The sequence below is a fragment of the Heterocephalus glaber genome, unplaced genomic scaffold (assembly GCF_053883595.1).
Source record: "Heterocephalus glaber isolate CG9 unplaced genomic scaffold, H.glaber_assembly_v1.0 deba00000347, whole genome shotgun sequence".
Lineage (NCBI taxonomy): Eukaryota > Metazoa > Chordata > Mammalia > Rodentia > Bathyergidae > Heterocephalus > Heterocephalus glaber.
The window spans coordinates 50,278,152-50,295,874 of NW_028258143.1; the positions used below are offsets into that span (position 1 = coordinate 50,278,152).

The 17,723-nt window shown below is 42.8% G+C and overlaps 1 protein-coding gene across 1 annotated transcript in view; it reads left to right on the plus strand.

Moving 5' to 3' along the window:
- The window catches only part of Myo3b (myosin IIIB), a 405,667-nt gene that overhangs the window by 259,445 nt on the left and 128,499 nt on the right, over positions 1–17,723 (plus strand). Inside the window, exons 26-28 of the mRNA XM_087200133.1 lie at positions 2,574–2,685; positions 3,774–3,936; positions 5,321–5,401. Coding sequence (XP_087056259.1) covers positions 2,574–2,685; positions 3,774–3,936; positions 5,321–5,401 — 356 coding nt within the window. The remainder of the gene's footprint in view (positions 1–2,573; positions 2,686–3,773; positions 3,937–5,320; positions 5,402–17,723) is intronic.

The following is a 17,723-nucleotide window of genomic DNA, read 5'->3' on the forward strand; positions in this document are numbered from 1 at the left end:
CACACACACACAAGTTATGATTCTCCTCTCTTTAAGAGGTAGAACTTAATTCCTCTCTCACTGAGTGTTAGTGGGACTTGATGAATCACTTCTAGTGAGTAAAAGAATATGGAAGAATCAATGGTTTACTTCTAAGCCTAGGTTGCAAAACGCACTGAGATTTCTTCCTTGCCCAAGTCAGAGAAGCCATGACTAAAACTACAGTCCTGGAGAAACTAAGGCTGAAGAATCTGTGCCGATGCCATAAACTGCCCAAATAGGCCCCTCCTTGACTCCTGGGTACCCCTCCTCCCTCTAAGCTCTGGCAGATGTCAGCTCTCAGCAGGCTCTTTGTTCCCGTCACCATTCAGGTGTTCTGAAAGCACTGTCCCTGCTCCTCAAAGGTGGAAACAGACTCAGAGCTTTGGAAACAATCCCAGGATCTCTGAATGCAAATGCTTTCATCAGTCCCAGCCTTGTATCCTAATTTGGGAAATAGTTGTATAACACAGAAATAAAGTTGACTCAAGTACTGATTAGGTAAATTTATGTTTCCATAAACAGAAAAATATGTATGAGTTCTTTTGATAGGAAGAAGGGATATGTTTCATATTTTGATGATTTTTTTAAAAAGTAAAAACAGCTCTATATGTATTTAAAAGTAATTTCCAAATAGCACAACAGTCTTGTCTGAGGAGTGACAAAAAATCCTTTGACAAAGAAATAGGTTAATTTTTAAGTTCTGAGGGATTGAATTTAATTATAGATGGCAGCAAAAAGCAGAGAAAAGATGCTTGAAAATTTCTGGGGATAAGGTAAGATTTTCTAAAAGGATAAGATATTTAGCAAGTCATATTTTTTTAAAAAGGCAAAATAAAGAAGAAAGGAGGGGCTGGGAATGTAACTCAGAGGCAAGGCCTTGGGTTCCCTTCCCAGTCCCCCTGACACACACAAAAATACAACAACCGAAAAACAAAAAAGAGGAGGAGGAGGAGGAGGGGAAAGGGGGAGAAAAAAAATCCTTTAGGTAGTTATGGTATGCAGGAAATGTTACCTCAAAACATGGTGACCACCTTGGCCTCTGAGAAAACAGCAGAGACATTATGGTCACTCTGACCTTCCCTTTCCTTCTCCCTGAGGCAGGTCACAGAACCTAGGGCAGATTTGCTAAGCTTCCATGAGAGTTGTACAGGACCTCATGTGAGAGAGGCCTTCCCTATTCCCAGAGCAAAGGAACATGCTCATCTCTGTGGACGCGGGAAGACACAGAAAATTCTGGACAGACAGGCCTTGCTGAGTCCCAGGTTTCTACTATTAGGTCACACCCTTTTGTGCGATTGTATTTCTCCATGACTCTTCTTCTCCGTGAAACCTGGCCTAAAAATATACCTGTTTAACTAATTCTTAAGGCCTTATTTTCATGTGGAGGAAGCCTCCTGTGTTGTAGAAAACTGATATTAAATAAATTGGCAACTTTTTTCTTGTTATGGGATTCTCAGCTATGAATCTAGAATGGGTAAGAAAGAGATATTTTTCCTCTTCTGCAGTGATGTTCTTCAAATCTACCCAGAAATCCTTTTCTCTGATAGTTTAAAAGTTCACTAAAATGAAGTCATTTAAGAAAATAAATGTGGTTTTGGTGATGGTATCAAGACAACATGTCTACCCCTCTTCTGAATAAGACATGTGGCTCAGCAGAGAGAATCCATAGTGTCAGGCTAGCATCATTTGCTGGCTGTGAATTGCTCCAGATGGGACTTTTGAAAGCAGTCAAATATGTACAATGAGATGTAAATTATTTTTGTAATAATACTAACATTTAAAATTATGAATTTTCAAAGGGGTCTGAGGATGGGGAGACAGGAAGGGGAAAAGAAAGAAATAAAATTATTAATATGCAGTATGTATATGTACCAGTTCCCCAAGACAAGTGTAATTATTATGTATCACAAACATTTACTAATAAAAAGAAACAAAAATAAATAAAACAAACAAAAATAATGTAAAAGAAGATAGGAAAGGAGTAAAAAAGATTATGAAATAGGTAAGACCAAAAATTTAATAAGATTGTAGGTTAAATTTAGATACATAAGTAGAATTGAAAATAAAATAAAATTATGACTTTCACTAAGAGAACTGTCTAAATTGTAGCTTCCTAAAAGGTTTAGAAGGTGGTGCATAGCTGTAATCCCAGCTCTGGGGAGGCTGAGCCAGGAGGATTGTTGCAAGTTTGAGGCCACCCTGGGCTACATACTAAGTTCAAGGCCAGCCTAGACTATATACCAAGACCCTGTCTCAAAAAAAAAAAGATATTTTGATTTTACAAACAAAAGGCACCAAGTATGCACTGAACATGAATTCACAACACTAAAAGGAAAATCCATGTTGTAGAAAATAGGAATGTAGGTAGGAGTCAAGTTAGTAAGAATAAATTGTGTATCTTTTACTACCTAATATGCTATTATTGGCACTCAAGAAATATTTACTATTAAAAAAACAAGGTTTGTCAGAGTCCAGAGCAATCCTATATTATACTAAATAAAATGGTAGCTGAAAAAATGTTTCATTTCTCTATTTCTCTCTTTTATTTGTAGGTATTACTACTTGGCATTCAAAGCACATCAAACACCTCCTGCTAGCAAAGAGAGCTGTGTCGCTATCTTGGAAAAGTCCAGATTAGATCACTGGGTGCTGGGGAAAACAAAGGTAGTCCTTTCTTATTGTTTAGATTGTCACCTGGAATCTTCTCCTGCATGCCTTTTGTCTCTTGTCACTGATCTCACCAGCAAGATGGCAGTGTAAGTGGTGTAGCTCAGCAGGTGAGAGCCCAACCTGAAAACATCATTTGTTGGTTTTGAGTCAGGAGCCCAGGGAGCTCAGGGTCCAAAGGAGAAAACTTCTGCATGTGATTTGACAGCCATTTAGCACTGCTAGATCTTTGCATTTATTTTAAATACTTTTATTTAAACTCTTTTTCAGTACTTTATTTTCTAGCACACATGTAAATGTACAAATCATGTTATGGTGGTGGTGAGTTTCTTTTATAGTTTGGTTAATTTTTTTTTTAAACTCATGTTGTGTTATTTATTGCAAGTCTTGATTATTAGCTTCATCTTCCCTAGCTTTTTTTTGGTACCAGGGATCAAACTTGGGTCCTTGTGCTTGCGCAGCAGGCGGCGAAACCACTGAGCTAAATCCCCCGGCCCTCATCTTCTGTAGCTTTTAATTTGGGGCAACATCACTTCCCTGCAGGAGATTTTTTGTGGGGTTTTTTTGCAGTACTAGGGATCGAACTCAGGACCTTTTGCTCGAAAGGCAGGCAACAGCACCACTGAGCTAAATCCCCCACCCAAGACACCAGCTTTTTATGGTCCCATCATGAATTGCCCTACAGAGTCAGCTTTAGCCTGCATGTTGGTGGCAGCTCTTTGACAGAAATTAGATCCCAGTCTTCTTCCTCCAACTTCCTATGCTGGCCATGGGTGGTTCTGCTGGTTTCTCCTCCATGAGAGGCTGTAGGGAGAGAGCAGAGCTCAAGACAAGAAAGTGGAACCCAAAGAGCATCTGGGATTGCCTCAGCCTAGAGACCTCACCTTCGGTTTACGTCACTAATTGAGGCTCAGCAGCCTTAGAAGGGGAATTATATTTGCCCCCCAAAAAGTCAGTAATAAGAGCATAAATCAAATCAACTTCATTTAGATAATAGTTTTAATATTTACATTAAATATGCTGGAGTAGAGTGGATTTCTACTGGGAAGCCCATGTGTAATGTGAAAATTAATGTCTCTTTTCAGGTTTTCCTCAAGTATTACCATGTTGAGCAATTAAATTTACTACTTCGAGAAGTCATGGGCAGAGTAGTTGTGCTGCAGGCATACACCAAGGGGTGGCTTGGAGCCAGGAGATACAAAAGAGTCAGAGAGAAGAGAGAGAAGGCGGCCATTGCCATCCAGTCAGGTAAGTGGACCAGTTTCCATAAATGCTGCCTCGAGTATTGGCCTTTTGTTACATGCTAAGGGCTACTCACCTGTGTTTTTTTCCCCCAGTAATTGCTTCCCTTTTTCATTCTCTTCCTCTTTCACTTCTTCTTTCCTTCTTCCTCATCTTAGCAAATATTTATCAAATGTCTGCCACAGGTCTACCCTTTAGTAGGTGCTGGGGCTGCAGCCCTAAGAAGACCACCATGGTCCCTGACCTCACAAGGAGGCACACAGGTCATTACAGCACACTGTCACAAGAGTCCAGATAGAGATACTATGAGGGACCCAGTGATATAAAACCCTAGTCACACTCACACGTGTCCCGTCTCTGAGTGGCTGAGATAATACATAACACTTTCAGGCTGTGGCTGGTTTTCAACATCAGTTACACCAAGGCCATTCCAGCAGGCTTTTCTAGCCCAGCCGGAACTGTAAACCAAGGGAGCAAACTTCTAGTCTCTCCCACACCAGCTCTGCTGGTGCCTCTGTACCCCGTGTTGTGTGTGCTCCAGACAGCAGTGTTGTTCCTGTGCTATGGATGAGCAGTTGGAAAAACACCAGATCTTGAACACAGTGAATGGTTCCTTTGTGTTCTCAGAAGCCAGAACCATACTGTGCCTTAGCTGGCTTTAGATCTCCTGAGCAATTTCAGCAACCCGAATAGTTGAGACACTTGGGCTAAGGTTAGGAGAGCGGGCTGTTGAAGAGAGCTGCTCAAGCTCCTGGTGGCTGGCTTATACCTCCATCTGTATCTAAAGGATTAACCCCCAGCCCCTTCCTCTCTTCTCTCCTTCTTGCCCCATCTCCCTTGCCTTCCCCTCCATCCCAGTGCCTCTCTGAGCAGCTCCTTACCTCCGAGCTCACCCTCAGCCAGTTACGGGCCATTATTACTCCCCTTCGTTCCCCTCTGTCTTTCTCTGGGACTCTCATGGCCATCTTTCTCCCAGACACAAAACATCAAAAGAGTCAGGCTATTTCAGTGCCTTCCACCATCCCCCAATCCCCTCCCCGAGCCCATATCCCCAAGTCCTGAAGACAAGTCTCCCTCCATGGATTGGAATGACAGGGAACCACTTCATCTGGGTATGGGGGCCCACATAACTCCTGTGAGAGATCCAGAGTGTTCTGGAAACTCACTGCTTGAACAAAAATGGCCCCCCCAGAAGCATTTGAAAAGCCACTCTGTGAGTACAGAGAGGCTCCTCTTCCCCACCATAGCTCACATATCTCTACTCATTTTGTTCAGGGAGAAAGCAGGGCGGGAAGAGAGAGGGAATAGATTGGACAGGGAACAGCTTATATCAATTCTCTGGCCGTTGTTAAATTCATGTCATTCCTAGCACACGGTTTTATATTTTTAGCCTGGAGAGGATATGATGCTCGGAGGAAATTTAAGAAAATAAGCAACAGAAGGAGTGAGTCTGCTGTTCATATTCAAGCAGGTAATTAAAACATCATTTCTCAGTGTCCACTTGAAAATATTCTGTGATTACTTTGAAATGAGTTTAGAAAAGCTGAATGGCAAATAACTCAGGAGCCCTGGAGTGAGTCAACGGCTCCGCAGGCTCCTCATACTTGTTCTGACACACTTCCTGTGTGTGTCCAAAGCCACTTCAAGCATTTACTGCCTGCTGCACTTGGCTAAGAGGCTGAGAGTGGGTCCTCTTTATAGTCCTGGTTTTTTTCAGTACTGGAGATTAAACCTAGGCCTTCACACTGAGCTACATCCCCAGTCCTTTCTGGTTGTTTTTTTTTTTTTTGAGACAAGGTCTAGTTAAGCTCCCCAGATAGGTCTCGAACTTGCAATCCTCCTTCCTGCCTCAGTGCTGGGATTATAGGTATGTACCATGTCTTGTTTATATTCCTGATTTTATAAAGGAGGAAACTGAAGTTCAGAGATGTGAAGTAACTTGTGCATGATCTCACAGCTTGTCGGTGGCAGAGTCAGCATTTGAACACAGTTTGGACTGAGTCCTCTTTGCACACTGCTAAGGGAACAAATCTCGGTCTCATTTGGACTAAAGGCCTGATTATTTGCAAGGCCTGTCTGCCTCTCAGCATCACTTAGGAGAAATAACTCTAGGATTTTCTCAAATCTAGGCCTGGGGGTGGCAGGCATGGTCCTCTGGGGCCCATGAGGTGAGCACACATGGCTCTTTTAACTCAGCTTGCCCTTGAAGCCTGAGTTCAGTGAGCTCTGGTTACTCCCCTCCACCCCTTCCCTGGGTGCCAGGTCATTCTGCTCTTCCACAAATGTGGTGTCCACTGTGGCTTTGAGGCTGGGCTCTCTCCCTCATTTGAAGCTGTATATTCCTCCTGTGAGGCTCTGGAAGAGCTGGCCAGGAGCTCTGTGAGTAAGAGAAACTGGAAATTAGAGACTGAATGAGAGAGTGGAGGCCAGTGGGCCAAGCAAGCCAGCGAGCTACAGCGAGAGAGGTTGGGTTTCAGAGACGGCTGAGCTCCAAGCACATTCTTCAGTAAGACAGCAGCAGCCTCTTCCCACGTCTGGCCCAGAAGCTGGCTCCAGGGGTCCTTCTCAGGGCTCTGGGCTCCTGTTGAAGCCTGAGGTCTTTCAGAACTAAAATATTTGGGAGGAAGGGGTTCCATTTAAATGCAAATGTGTAACTTTTAACGCCTTCTCCTACCAATTCTAAGTTCCACCACTTCAAAGCCTCAGGAAGAGGGATGCAATTATTACAGTTTAAGCTAAGAAAGACAACTCAAAGAGCATCAGTTGTTCCCCATTTGCCAGACTGCACACACACACACACACACACACACACAGAGTCTCCCATCAAAAGAGGATACTAGGCTGATTTCTAATCTGGCAGTTTGGCCCAAATCCCAACATATGTTTTAAAACATAAACTCTGAGCTTATATATTGTTGAACCACTGAAGCCAGTATATAAAAATCATAAATCCAGTTTTCCTTTTGTGCGAATCATCTTAGAGGGCTCCCTGTTCTGTGCTCTGTTATTGCCAAGTAAACGTGGCATCAAAAGCAGGGAGATCTGCTTCATCATCCTGCCCAGGACAGCAGTGACTGCATCTGGTCAGGCAAGCACCTGTAGGGTGCTTGTGCTCAGTGCACCTGGGGAGAACATGTCTCTTTATGGTGCCTCTTATTTTTTCCACTTTGTAAGCATGTGCCTTCCATGGCCTCACAGCCAAAGTATTCCCACCTATCAAGCGGTGTTGGGACATATATTAGCTGACTTTGCGGGGCCTCAGGCAGCCTCGAAGGCGGCCCCATGCCACAGTTATCCTCTGCGACAGCCAGAGAGAAAGCAGGCTGAGTCTGCCCCTCTGCAACAGCAAGCACAGGGACTAATGTGCTGGGTTTGCCCTAGTGGGAAAGGTGTAGGGATGGGGAATGGCATTTGCATTTTATGGTCAGCATAATTTTACTTGAAAAGGTTTTCTTTATCTTTAGATTTTAAGGCATGATTGTATTTATCTAAAAAGCAAAGCCCCTCATTCTGAACTGTATGTTTGGGTTGAGGTTGTGGTTTCCCAACACACAACCCCTTCTGTCTCAGCTCCTCTTCGTGCCTCCAGAATGTTTCCAAGTGTACTAAGACCCAGGTCCCCTCACCTTTGAAACCTGCAGGAGGAGGCTTAAAGAAAGAATGATAGCTTAGCAAAGCCACTTGGGTCATTTTCTGAGGTTTATCTCTAATTGTTCTTTCAACAACGCACTTCACTGAATGCATTTGTTTGTACTTCTGGTTCTGGCCTGCAGTGGTCTTTTTTTTTTTTAAATAGTATTGCTAAGATATGTTATATATTTTTAAAAGAGCACCCCTTGAAATTTAGGAAGCATTTGGCCTACATGTTGCTGCAGTGCAGTGCATATTGAAATTTGTTTTCCTTTCATCTCCTTCCCAATAAAAGCCGCCTTGGCTTATCCCTTCAGCTTGCTCAGAACTTCCTCTCAGAATTCCCAATCTATTACGGTACATTCACATACCAGCAACAAGCTGCCTTTTCATGCTGTCAACCTTTTTCATCTGAAATGTAAATTAATTCTTGCTGGTATGCCTTGACAGAGATCAAAGTCGGGTATTAACCTTCCTGGGCTTTCTCCTCCCGAGGACAGGCAGCCACTGCTAGGAGCTGGTGTCCTGCTACGGGGCCAACACCAAGCAGCCCTCAGTGGATGAGCCACACTTTCAAGGCTCCCAGTCTCTTTGTAAGTGACCTCTTCAACTGGGTGCGAAATGATCTGCCTGCTGATTCTCAAGGGCTGAGGCGGCTTGGTTTAATTGTGGGCCCTGCCTTGGGATTCCCGGAGCCAGGCCAAGTGGCTCTGCTGGGAGTGATCTCCAGATTGGAAGCCTCTCCCGGCTGGCTCAGTGGGTCACTTCTCGCCTGTCAGTCTTTGAGGTAGGCCACATTTGCATTTTCCAAATAAACAGATGCCTTTCAAATACATGAGCTGGTGGTCTGGAGATCTCTGTGGGCCCAAACAGTTCACCAGCCAGTGATCAAATGTTAGAAGAGAAAACAAATGGAAAAAGCACCCTAGGTACCCCGGATACATTTTCTATGTGGGTATGTGGACAGGCAATAAAGGGCCTTTATGAGCTGTGAGGAGGTGGGAGAGAAGGAATGGGGCTCCCTGGCCAAGATATTCTTTGCCACTTTCCTTTTGGGGCTTGGGGAAGCAACTTTGAATGTCACCTTGGCAAGAAGTGGCATATTTTCTTGCTTTTATTATTGGCTAATTCTGTCAATGGGCTCTTGCCATAGGCAAGCACCCTCCTTTAAATACTAAAGAATTAAAATAGGTCCTTTTTGGGCCGGGGATTTAGCTCAGTGGTTCTGGCGCCTGCCTCGCAAGCACAAGGTCCCGAGATCGATCCCTGGTACCAAAAAAAAAGGTCCTCATTTTAAACCAGGAAAATAAGATCATAGGTATTAGTATTCAGGTAGTTGGGATACCCTAAAAAAAAATGAATGGTTATATTTATTCCATTAGTCATCTATTACTTTAAAAAAATAACTACATTTTTTCAACTAAAATGCTTATATTCCTCAGTGGATACTATCAAAACAAACAACCTTGAGGGGATTTTAAAAAGACTTATAAAATATATGAAGATTATTCTTTGATTTGTTTTCGGCTTTAAAATTGTCCCTCTGATTCAGGATCTGTTTTGGGGCTCCCAGTCTGGGAGGAATGCTCTCTGAGTAGATGACAATGAAGCCCTACAGTAGTGGTGTGAACCTGAGGCATGCTTGCCCAATGGGCTATTTGTGTATCTCACACACACTCACACACACACACACAGTATCCACAGGTTTACGGCACATTTTCATCTCATCGATTCTGTGCTGTGAAAATTGTTCTCTTTCTCTGTTCTCTGATCTCCATACTGTTCTCCAGCCCTGTGACAATACCACCAATGTCATTAGAAGATAACAAGAACACTACAATTAGGCCATTTCTCTTTTGATGGCCTCTAAGGAGAGTGCTTTTCCCAGTGTCCACAGCAACACTGCTCCTGGCCCAGGGGAAACCTCAAGCCTTTGAACAGATGTCTTAAGCCAGCTTTGATTGGAACCCCTGGGTACATGTGCTGCCTGGAGAATGGAGTTGTTTTATTTATTTTATTTTTATTTATTTTTTTATTAAATTCTTTTATTGGTACATTGTAGGTATACAACACAATTACATTTCTCATTGGGAATTGTACCTTTACATGATGCATCTTGGTTCTTATTTTTTCCCCATTCCTAGCCCTCCCTTCACCCCCTCCACCCTTCCCTATTTACAAAGACTTTATTTCCATTTTTTACATTTCTCAGCATTTTTCCTTTCCCTTCTTTCCTTTCCCCTGCCCCTCCCACTTCCCCTACCCCTTTGGACCTTTTCTTCCTATTTTACATTTTCAATTATTCATTCTAATCATTGGTACATTTTAGGTATACAATATAATGACATTCATCATTGGAAATTTGCACCTTTACATAGTCTGTCTTGGTTCTTATTTTTCACCCTTGCCCAGCCCTCCCTTCAACCCCTCCATTCCTTCCTATTTACAAAGATTTTGTTCCTATTTTTCCATTTTCTCATATTAATCCCATTCCCTTCTATCCTTTCCCCTAGCCCTCCCACTTCCATCCCCTTTACCCCTTTTCTTCCTATTTCACATTACCTATTATACATTTAGTCCTTATTTACACTTTCAGTTTCTCACACCAGAGAAACTATTTGGAATTTATTCATGTGTGTCCTATTTATTTCACTTAAGAGTATCACCTCAATGTGCATCCACTTAGCTATAAATGTCTCTAATTTCTCATTTTTTATGGCTGAGTAGTACTCCAGAATGGAGTTGTTTTAAATGCTACTTCCCGAAGTGAGGACCCTACCTTGTAACAGAGCCAAAGTTTTAGTGCCTCAACCTGCCTGAACTTTTAAACTCTCTCAGAATAAGACTTTCTCCTATCCTTTTCTACTTTAAAAGGCTGTTTACTTTAGCATTTTTCCTGGGTTGGCAATGACTAGGTAGCTGCAGCAATTTCTGGAAATAAGTTTGCAGGACAACTTTTCTTTTCTTTTCCTTTCTTTTCTTTTTTTGTGGTATTGGCAGTTAAACCCAGGGCCTTCACACTGAGCTACATTCCTAGCCTTTTTATTATTTTTTATTTTGAGACAGGGTCTTGCTAAATCCCTAAGTGGCCTAGGCAGGGCTTGAACTTGCCATCCACTTGTTTCAGCTTCCCAGAGTGCTGAGATTACAGGTGTGCCCCACCACACCAGCAACAACTTTATTTTAAATGAGTATATCTTTTCATTCATTAATGTATTCAACTGCTATTTATTAAGTACTCATTCTAGGACTATCATGGAAACAATGGAATTTAATTTAGGGCTTCAAATTCTCCCACCCCAATACAGAGGGCTGTAAAATATGTTCTCCTTCCAAGGATGCTACTTGAATAAATCAGAAACTATGTTACATCAACAATTACTGGAAGGGAGTTCTATAAAATCTAAAACAATACAAAGGGTAAAAGTCATTATAAAACACAGCCAAGGATTTGCACTCAAATGACTCGGGCTTCTTGCAGATAAAAACGGTCACAGTAGATATTTTTCTTTCTGATAAAGCTGTACATAAGTAGATTGTTGATCACAAGCCAAACAGTAGGGGGAATGCAAAGGAACACACCATTCAGAGAAAGGGTCCACTGGGAACAAACAGAAGCACAGCAAGCGAACCTCTGTCACTCCTTTCTGTGTTTCTATTTGTCATTCTAACTTTATTCCACATTTTCTTTATCTAAATCTCTTAGAAAGGTCCATGGTCACTTTACACAAAAGCTTAATTCCTCAAAGCCAGAGTCCTTGTCAGATTGGAAGCATAAGTGTGAGAGAAGACAAAGTTCCAAACAGTTCTTGGCCATAGGGCAGGAGCCAGCTGCCTCCCCTTTTCTCGCATCTTTGGTTGTATTCACACAATAGCAAAGAAACATCTGGAGGAATTACCCTGTGCACCTGGGCTTGAGATGAGCTGTGAACCGCAAACTAGCTCCCCTGTCTTCTTAACCTTTCTTCACTGAAATGAGGTTCCCTTCAGGCTGAGGCTGAGGACCCTGTTTGATCTGCTCTCCTGCTGTCTTGGTTTCTCTGGATCTTAATATACAGCTGGATCTGGCTTCTGACAGGTATAGGCTTAATATTTGGGGAAGGGGACCATCATTATTTGCCTTGGAGAAACATACCTAGCTGTGAGCATGGTCAGGACCCGCAGAGAGCCTCAGGAAGCATTGCTTTGAGCAGGAGGCTTGCAGTGAAGAAGACCTGGCCTGTGGTTTCAAGGTGTCTCTCAAGAAATGAGCTCTGCCAAACCTCTTTGGCATGAGCAATAGGATTCTTATCATGGCTTGGCTTGGAATGAAGAGAAATGTCCTTTGTTGTGGAATGCAATGATTGCTTGCATCATTGATTGTAGTGATGGTTTAGAATGAAATAAGCCAGAGGGCAGAGTACCTACTATCTGGCTAATGTATGGATAGGATAGACAGCTGCAGACACTATGGGCTTGAGGACTGTGTGCCATGTGTCACTGACATGGCAGGGACACATGCTTAAGATGGAACTTTGGTGCTGCAGTTGAACCCTCAGTACTAGAGATTAAAACTGCACTCCTGGGCAGAACCTCTGTGGTTTGGAATCTGTTTCTTCCTTTGTGGACTTCATAGAGAACACCGTAATCCAGCTGCAGAGAGGAATTGCCCAAGGTGGCATCTTCAGCATCTGAACATTGGACATGGCTACATCCTGATAACTGATACGGTACTCAAATTGCCTTTGTGCTGTGTCTTTTTCAATTTTTTTTTCACATAGAATCTTACAATTTTTAAGTAGCTCTTTAGGCTGTAAACACACAATAGTAAAGAAAGACTAGTGAAAAAATTACTTGTGCTGGGCCGGGGATTTAGCTCAGTGGCGCTGCACCTGCCTTGCAATCACAAGGTCCTGAATGTGATCCCTGATATGGGGGCAGGGGAATTACTTGTGCTATGGAAAAAATGACCAAACTTTTTTTTCTATTCTGCAAATAGAAAATCAGGCTTCTTTTTTTCCCTTAACAAAGACAGAAGCACAGAGAGTTTCCGTGAATTGTCCCTGTGCTGGATCCTGTGAGTATAAGCAGTGGTTCTGGAGCTTCCTCCCTCTGGGCCCTGTCCAGGAGACTATGCTCTGCCATCTCTTCCCATCTTGGGCATGGCTGGTGGACACAAGGTACAGTGAAAGCTTTGGAGTCCTAAACATGAAGTTTGGAGTCAAAATAATGGACTTTAAATCCTAGCTGGGCCACCATTTGCCATGTAGTTTGAAAAAATACCTAACTCTTGAACTTAAGTTTCGGCAGCTGCAAAATGGGAGTCATGAAGGCCTAGTTCTCAGGACTGTTGTGAAGATAACACAATATATTTGAAGCTTCCTGCACCACACCTGGAACATGGTAGTTACTCCGTAGATGTTCCATCTCTGTAGCCCTTGACTAAATGTGAATTTCATGGGGTGTGTGTGTGGGGAATCTCTTAAATACTCTTCTAGCAAGCCTGTAATCCCAGCTACTCAGGAGACTGAGGCAAGAAAATCACAAGTTCAAGGGTACCCTGGGCAACTTAGCAAGATGAAATTTTCTTTTAAGAAATGAAATTTTTAAAAGGGCTGGAAATCTAGTTCAGTGGTGGAGCACTTGCCTATCATACACGAAGTCCTGGGTTCAGTCCTCTGTACTGGATTTAAAAAAAGGAAGAAAGAAAAAAAAAATCCTCTTTTAAAGCCTAATAATGTTGACACTTCAAAAAGATGAGACTATTTTCTTACTTTCAGAGAAAAATGGTGCCTGTCAAATCTCAAATATGATTATAATAAAATCTTTATTTTAAAAAAACTTTCTAAGTTTTAACATATGTCCTGCTCATCTAACAGGAAAAAATTAGAATGCAACAGTGACATCTGAAAAATTTCCAGTGGTTTTTTGTCTTTGTTTTTGCAAAAAGTTGGGCTCCATGGTGCTGAGAGCTTGATTCATTCATGTGGATACATTTTTCCAAGAGCTTTAAAGCTGCTGACCTTAGGTGGTGTGCTATTGACAATGCATTTGCCCTCTTACTGGTTTGAGGCCCTTTCTGAAAGATAGCAAATCTTCTTACGGCCTTTCCACAAAGCCAGAAATTCTACAGTCCAGGAGCTAAACATCCCCCAGATTTGTTGCCTGCTGGTGTGGAAAGCAAGTTGCCCTTCAGATGTCTGAAGAGTTGGAAGCCGCTTGCGTGCCTCTCAGGTTTAACCCAGAGTGACGGGTGATTGGCAGCATAACAGCTGAGCTACAGCCAGTTGGCCAGGAGTTCAAACCCCAACACGACGCGCCATAGCAGGGGCCTGGTTTGATTTGCCGTGGCCATGAAGTCTGAATCACCAAGTACAGAGGCAGAGGCAAGGGTGACAGCTGGTAGCCATTCTCATCAATAAAGTTGTGACGGTTGAGATGTACAAGCAACCAGAGCCTGCTAATTTCTTAGACTTTGAGCCAAGTGCTTAATGTCAAAACCAGCCACAGTCAGTGATGCAAATGGATGTGAAGGTTCCCTTGTCAGCAGCGAGTGGGTCCCTCACACACTCTTCTCCTGGCAGGTTAGGAGCTGAGTGGGTCCTGCTTCCCAGAAATAGGTCTGGTTGTGGAGAAGGAGCCTTTATGTTTTTATTTTTTTCAAATTCTAGTAACTTCCTAAAAGTGAGGTTTATGAAGGAATAATTTACATATCATACAATTTGAACAACTTGATAGGACTGGTCTAAAATCAATCAAGTTGTCCTCCTGCAACTGAGAAAAAGAACATTTGCAAAAAGTTTTGCTGTCCCTCCTCCCTCACCCTCAGCTCCTGATGACCACTGATGGGTCTTCTGTCCCTGTAGCTTTGCCTTTTCCAGAGTGTTCAATAAATGGAGTCACATAGTATGCAGACTTTTGAGTCTGGCTTCTGTCCCTTAGCATAATGCTTTTGGGATTCATCTGCACTGCACCACCATCACTAGTTCTTTCCTTTTCATTACTGAGCAGAAGCCTAGGGTGTGGCTGTACCGTTTTTATCCATGTATCAGTGGAAGGACATTTGATTTATTTCCATTTCTTGGTGGTTATGAATAAAGTTGCAATAAACATTCAGAGCTTTGTCTTTCTAAGGAAAAGTTATAGGAAAGTAAAAACTTTCCTGTATAGAAAACTAGAACTGTCTGGGAGAGAATGATCCTGAAAAGCTGGAGATGTAGCCCAGTGGCAGGGTGCTTGCCTAACACATGTGAGGATGTGGGTTCAACCCCCGGCCTCACATACCCACACAAAAGATCCTAGAGGTAGGAGCTGTTTCTTAACTTGCTCCTACATGTATTATTTTCCTAACATCTTACACTTTTGCACAGCAATTTACAGTTTATACAAAACACTTTATTTTACCTTATTTTCTAATCCTAACAAATAAGCTAGAAATCCTACCTCATTTCACAGATGGGAACTCAGAAATTTTCTATAATCAAGACTTCCCAACTCCTGATCTGCTATTCTTCCCCCTAAACATTTTTTTCAACATTTTGTCTCTGCAGAGCATTCTGCTAGATGCTTTTGGGGTGATCACAAAAACAACATTGTTTTTCCATCAAATGGGTGCAGCTGCCACCCTTGCTTCATACTGCAGCTGGGCACTGAGTGGGCCAAAGACCCAGCCACAGGAAGCACATGCTCTCTAAAGCTGCCTCCAATCTCCTTTGGAAGCAGGCAGGGCATAAGTTATAGAAAATAAATTCAGCCCTTTGTCCCTGGCATCTGGGCGCCCCGCACTAGCCCCCAGCCCTGTCCCGGCCTCACGTGGCAGCCGAGGAAGACACTTAAACCTAGAAAGATGAGGTGACTAATTCAAGGTCACACAGTGTTGGGAGTGGAATCCAGAACTTCTGATTTCCTTCCTGGTGAGACATGGTCTTGGTTAAGAATGTGACTTTGGAGTTAGCCTCCTGGGGCTTGAATCCTGACTCAGTTGCTTTGTGTGAATTTAGGTGGGCTGCCTCATCTGTATAGTGTTTCATTCATGCTGCTGGGGGACCATCTTGCCACCATGAAGGGAACACTTCCCAACACAGATGAAAGCTGAGCTGCAAGACAGAGCTGGAGATCGTATGACATCTTATGAGTGCCTGGATCTAACCACGCCTTAATCCAGTGAAACCCTGGATGTTTCCTTTACTTGGACCCACACCTTCCTTTTTATTTCCCACCCCTTAATGAGAATCTGATTTGGATTTTTGTCACCTGTAGCCAGAAGTGCCTTAACTAATTAGTGCCATAAATTATATATTGTTCTCATGACAGTATGGTTCAGCCTTTTTCAAAAGATCTTTGTTCAATCCCTGTACCAAAAAAAAAAAGATCTTTGCATTTTAAACTAGATGTGGTGGCACACGCCTGTAATCCCAGCACTGGATAGGCTGAGGCAGTCTGGGATCCATAGTGGGTTCAGGGCCAGCCTGAACTATATAGTGAGACGCTGTCTCAAAACAAACAAACAAACAAACAAACAGTGAATGTGGCCACCAAGTGCCATTCAACATAAAGGCAGACTTGTAAAAACAGTGTATCCTCATCCACCTTATTCACTGCATCTGGCACCATATGACTTCTGGTCTCCCCTAAAGTCAAAATGACCATGAGAAGTTGATGTTTTGAATTGATTCAGAACATCGAGGCAGCTATGACTGAACAACAAAAGAGGACTTCCAGACCTGCTTCAGAAAGTGGCAAGAAGGATGAGATAAGTGTGTTCAAAGTGAGGGGGAATATTTTGAGGGGAATTACTTCAATGTGTCTTTTACTTTAGTAAATTTTCTTTAAAAATTAAAAAAAAATTCAACTGCAGATTGAACAAGAATAAAGCCAATGGAGTAACAATCCCTAGAAGTTCAGAGGGAAGGGGACTTCCCCCAGACAGCCATGTTCCAGAACAGGCAAGACACTGACTTCTAGGATAAGGGGAAACTTCTCCTCTTAGCTTGCAAGTTGGAGAATGTAATTACCAGCCAAGACTTTCCTTGAACTCTGTCAAAGTTTAACTGGGATGATGACTGGAATTAAGTACTGGAGAGTCCAAGTGGAAAATGCTCTCATACTCCTGAAATCACTGCACTGGTTTTGTGTGTTGGAGATGAGAGCCAGGATTTTTGATGTGGTGTAGGGGGAAAAAAAAGTGTGTCCACAAGATCCTACTCTTTAAGGAAAGAAGTCCGCTTTCTCTGTGCTGCTTTTGGTGGCATTTACCCGTTGGCCCTCCCACACGTTGCCCTCTGCAGTTCTGATAGGATGGCTGCTGACCAGCTGTCACTCCGTCCAGAATCCACTCTTTGGAAAGTGGCCAGCAGCTTCGAGGAGGGGCAGGCTGGGCCTGTGTCTCATCTGTGTGTACCTTCCCTGCCAGGTATGCTGGGCACCCTTTGCCAGGTCCATTAGGAGGGCAGGTGAGTTTACCCAGCCTAGATCACCAACTAGGAAACCTACCAAGACTGTGTCCCTCAAAACAGTGCTTGGGTCTGTCCTCCGGGTGACTCACCAAATACCAGGCAAGGCCAGAAGCACTGGCCACAGCCTCTGATTTGTGGGTTCCTAGGGAGCTCTAGGCACCTGAAAAAATGTAGGAAGGTCTAAATTTTTGCTTCCATATGTAAGGGGGGTGGGAAAGAGAAAGAGTAGGGATTATAATTTTTAGATATTAAAGGAAATGGGGGTGCAACCTATTATATTTAGGAATTCAGACTTAAGGACAAAACTGCTTGGGTTCAGACCCTGGCTCTGCCACTCTTCAGTTATGTAACTCGGATCAAGTCATTCAGTCTCCCTTTGCCTCAGTTTCCTCATCTATAAAATGAGAATAAATAACAGTGATCTCTACCTTTTAGAGTTACTGTGAAGATTAAATCATTTGGGGTTTTTTTGTCCAGTACTGGGGCTTGAACCCAGGAAGAGCTGAGTTATATCCCAGACCCTTTTAAATTTTTATTCAAAAATATTTATTTTATTTTATCTTTTTAAGTTGCCCAGGCTGCCATCAAATTTGCCTGACTCAGCCTACTGAATAGCTGGGATTACAGGCAAGCAAGTGCCATCTCAGCCAGCCATGAGTTAATGTTTGTAAAGGACTTAGAACAACACATGGAACACAATAATCCATACACTTGTTTGTTAAATAAAAA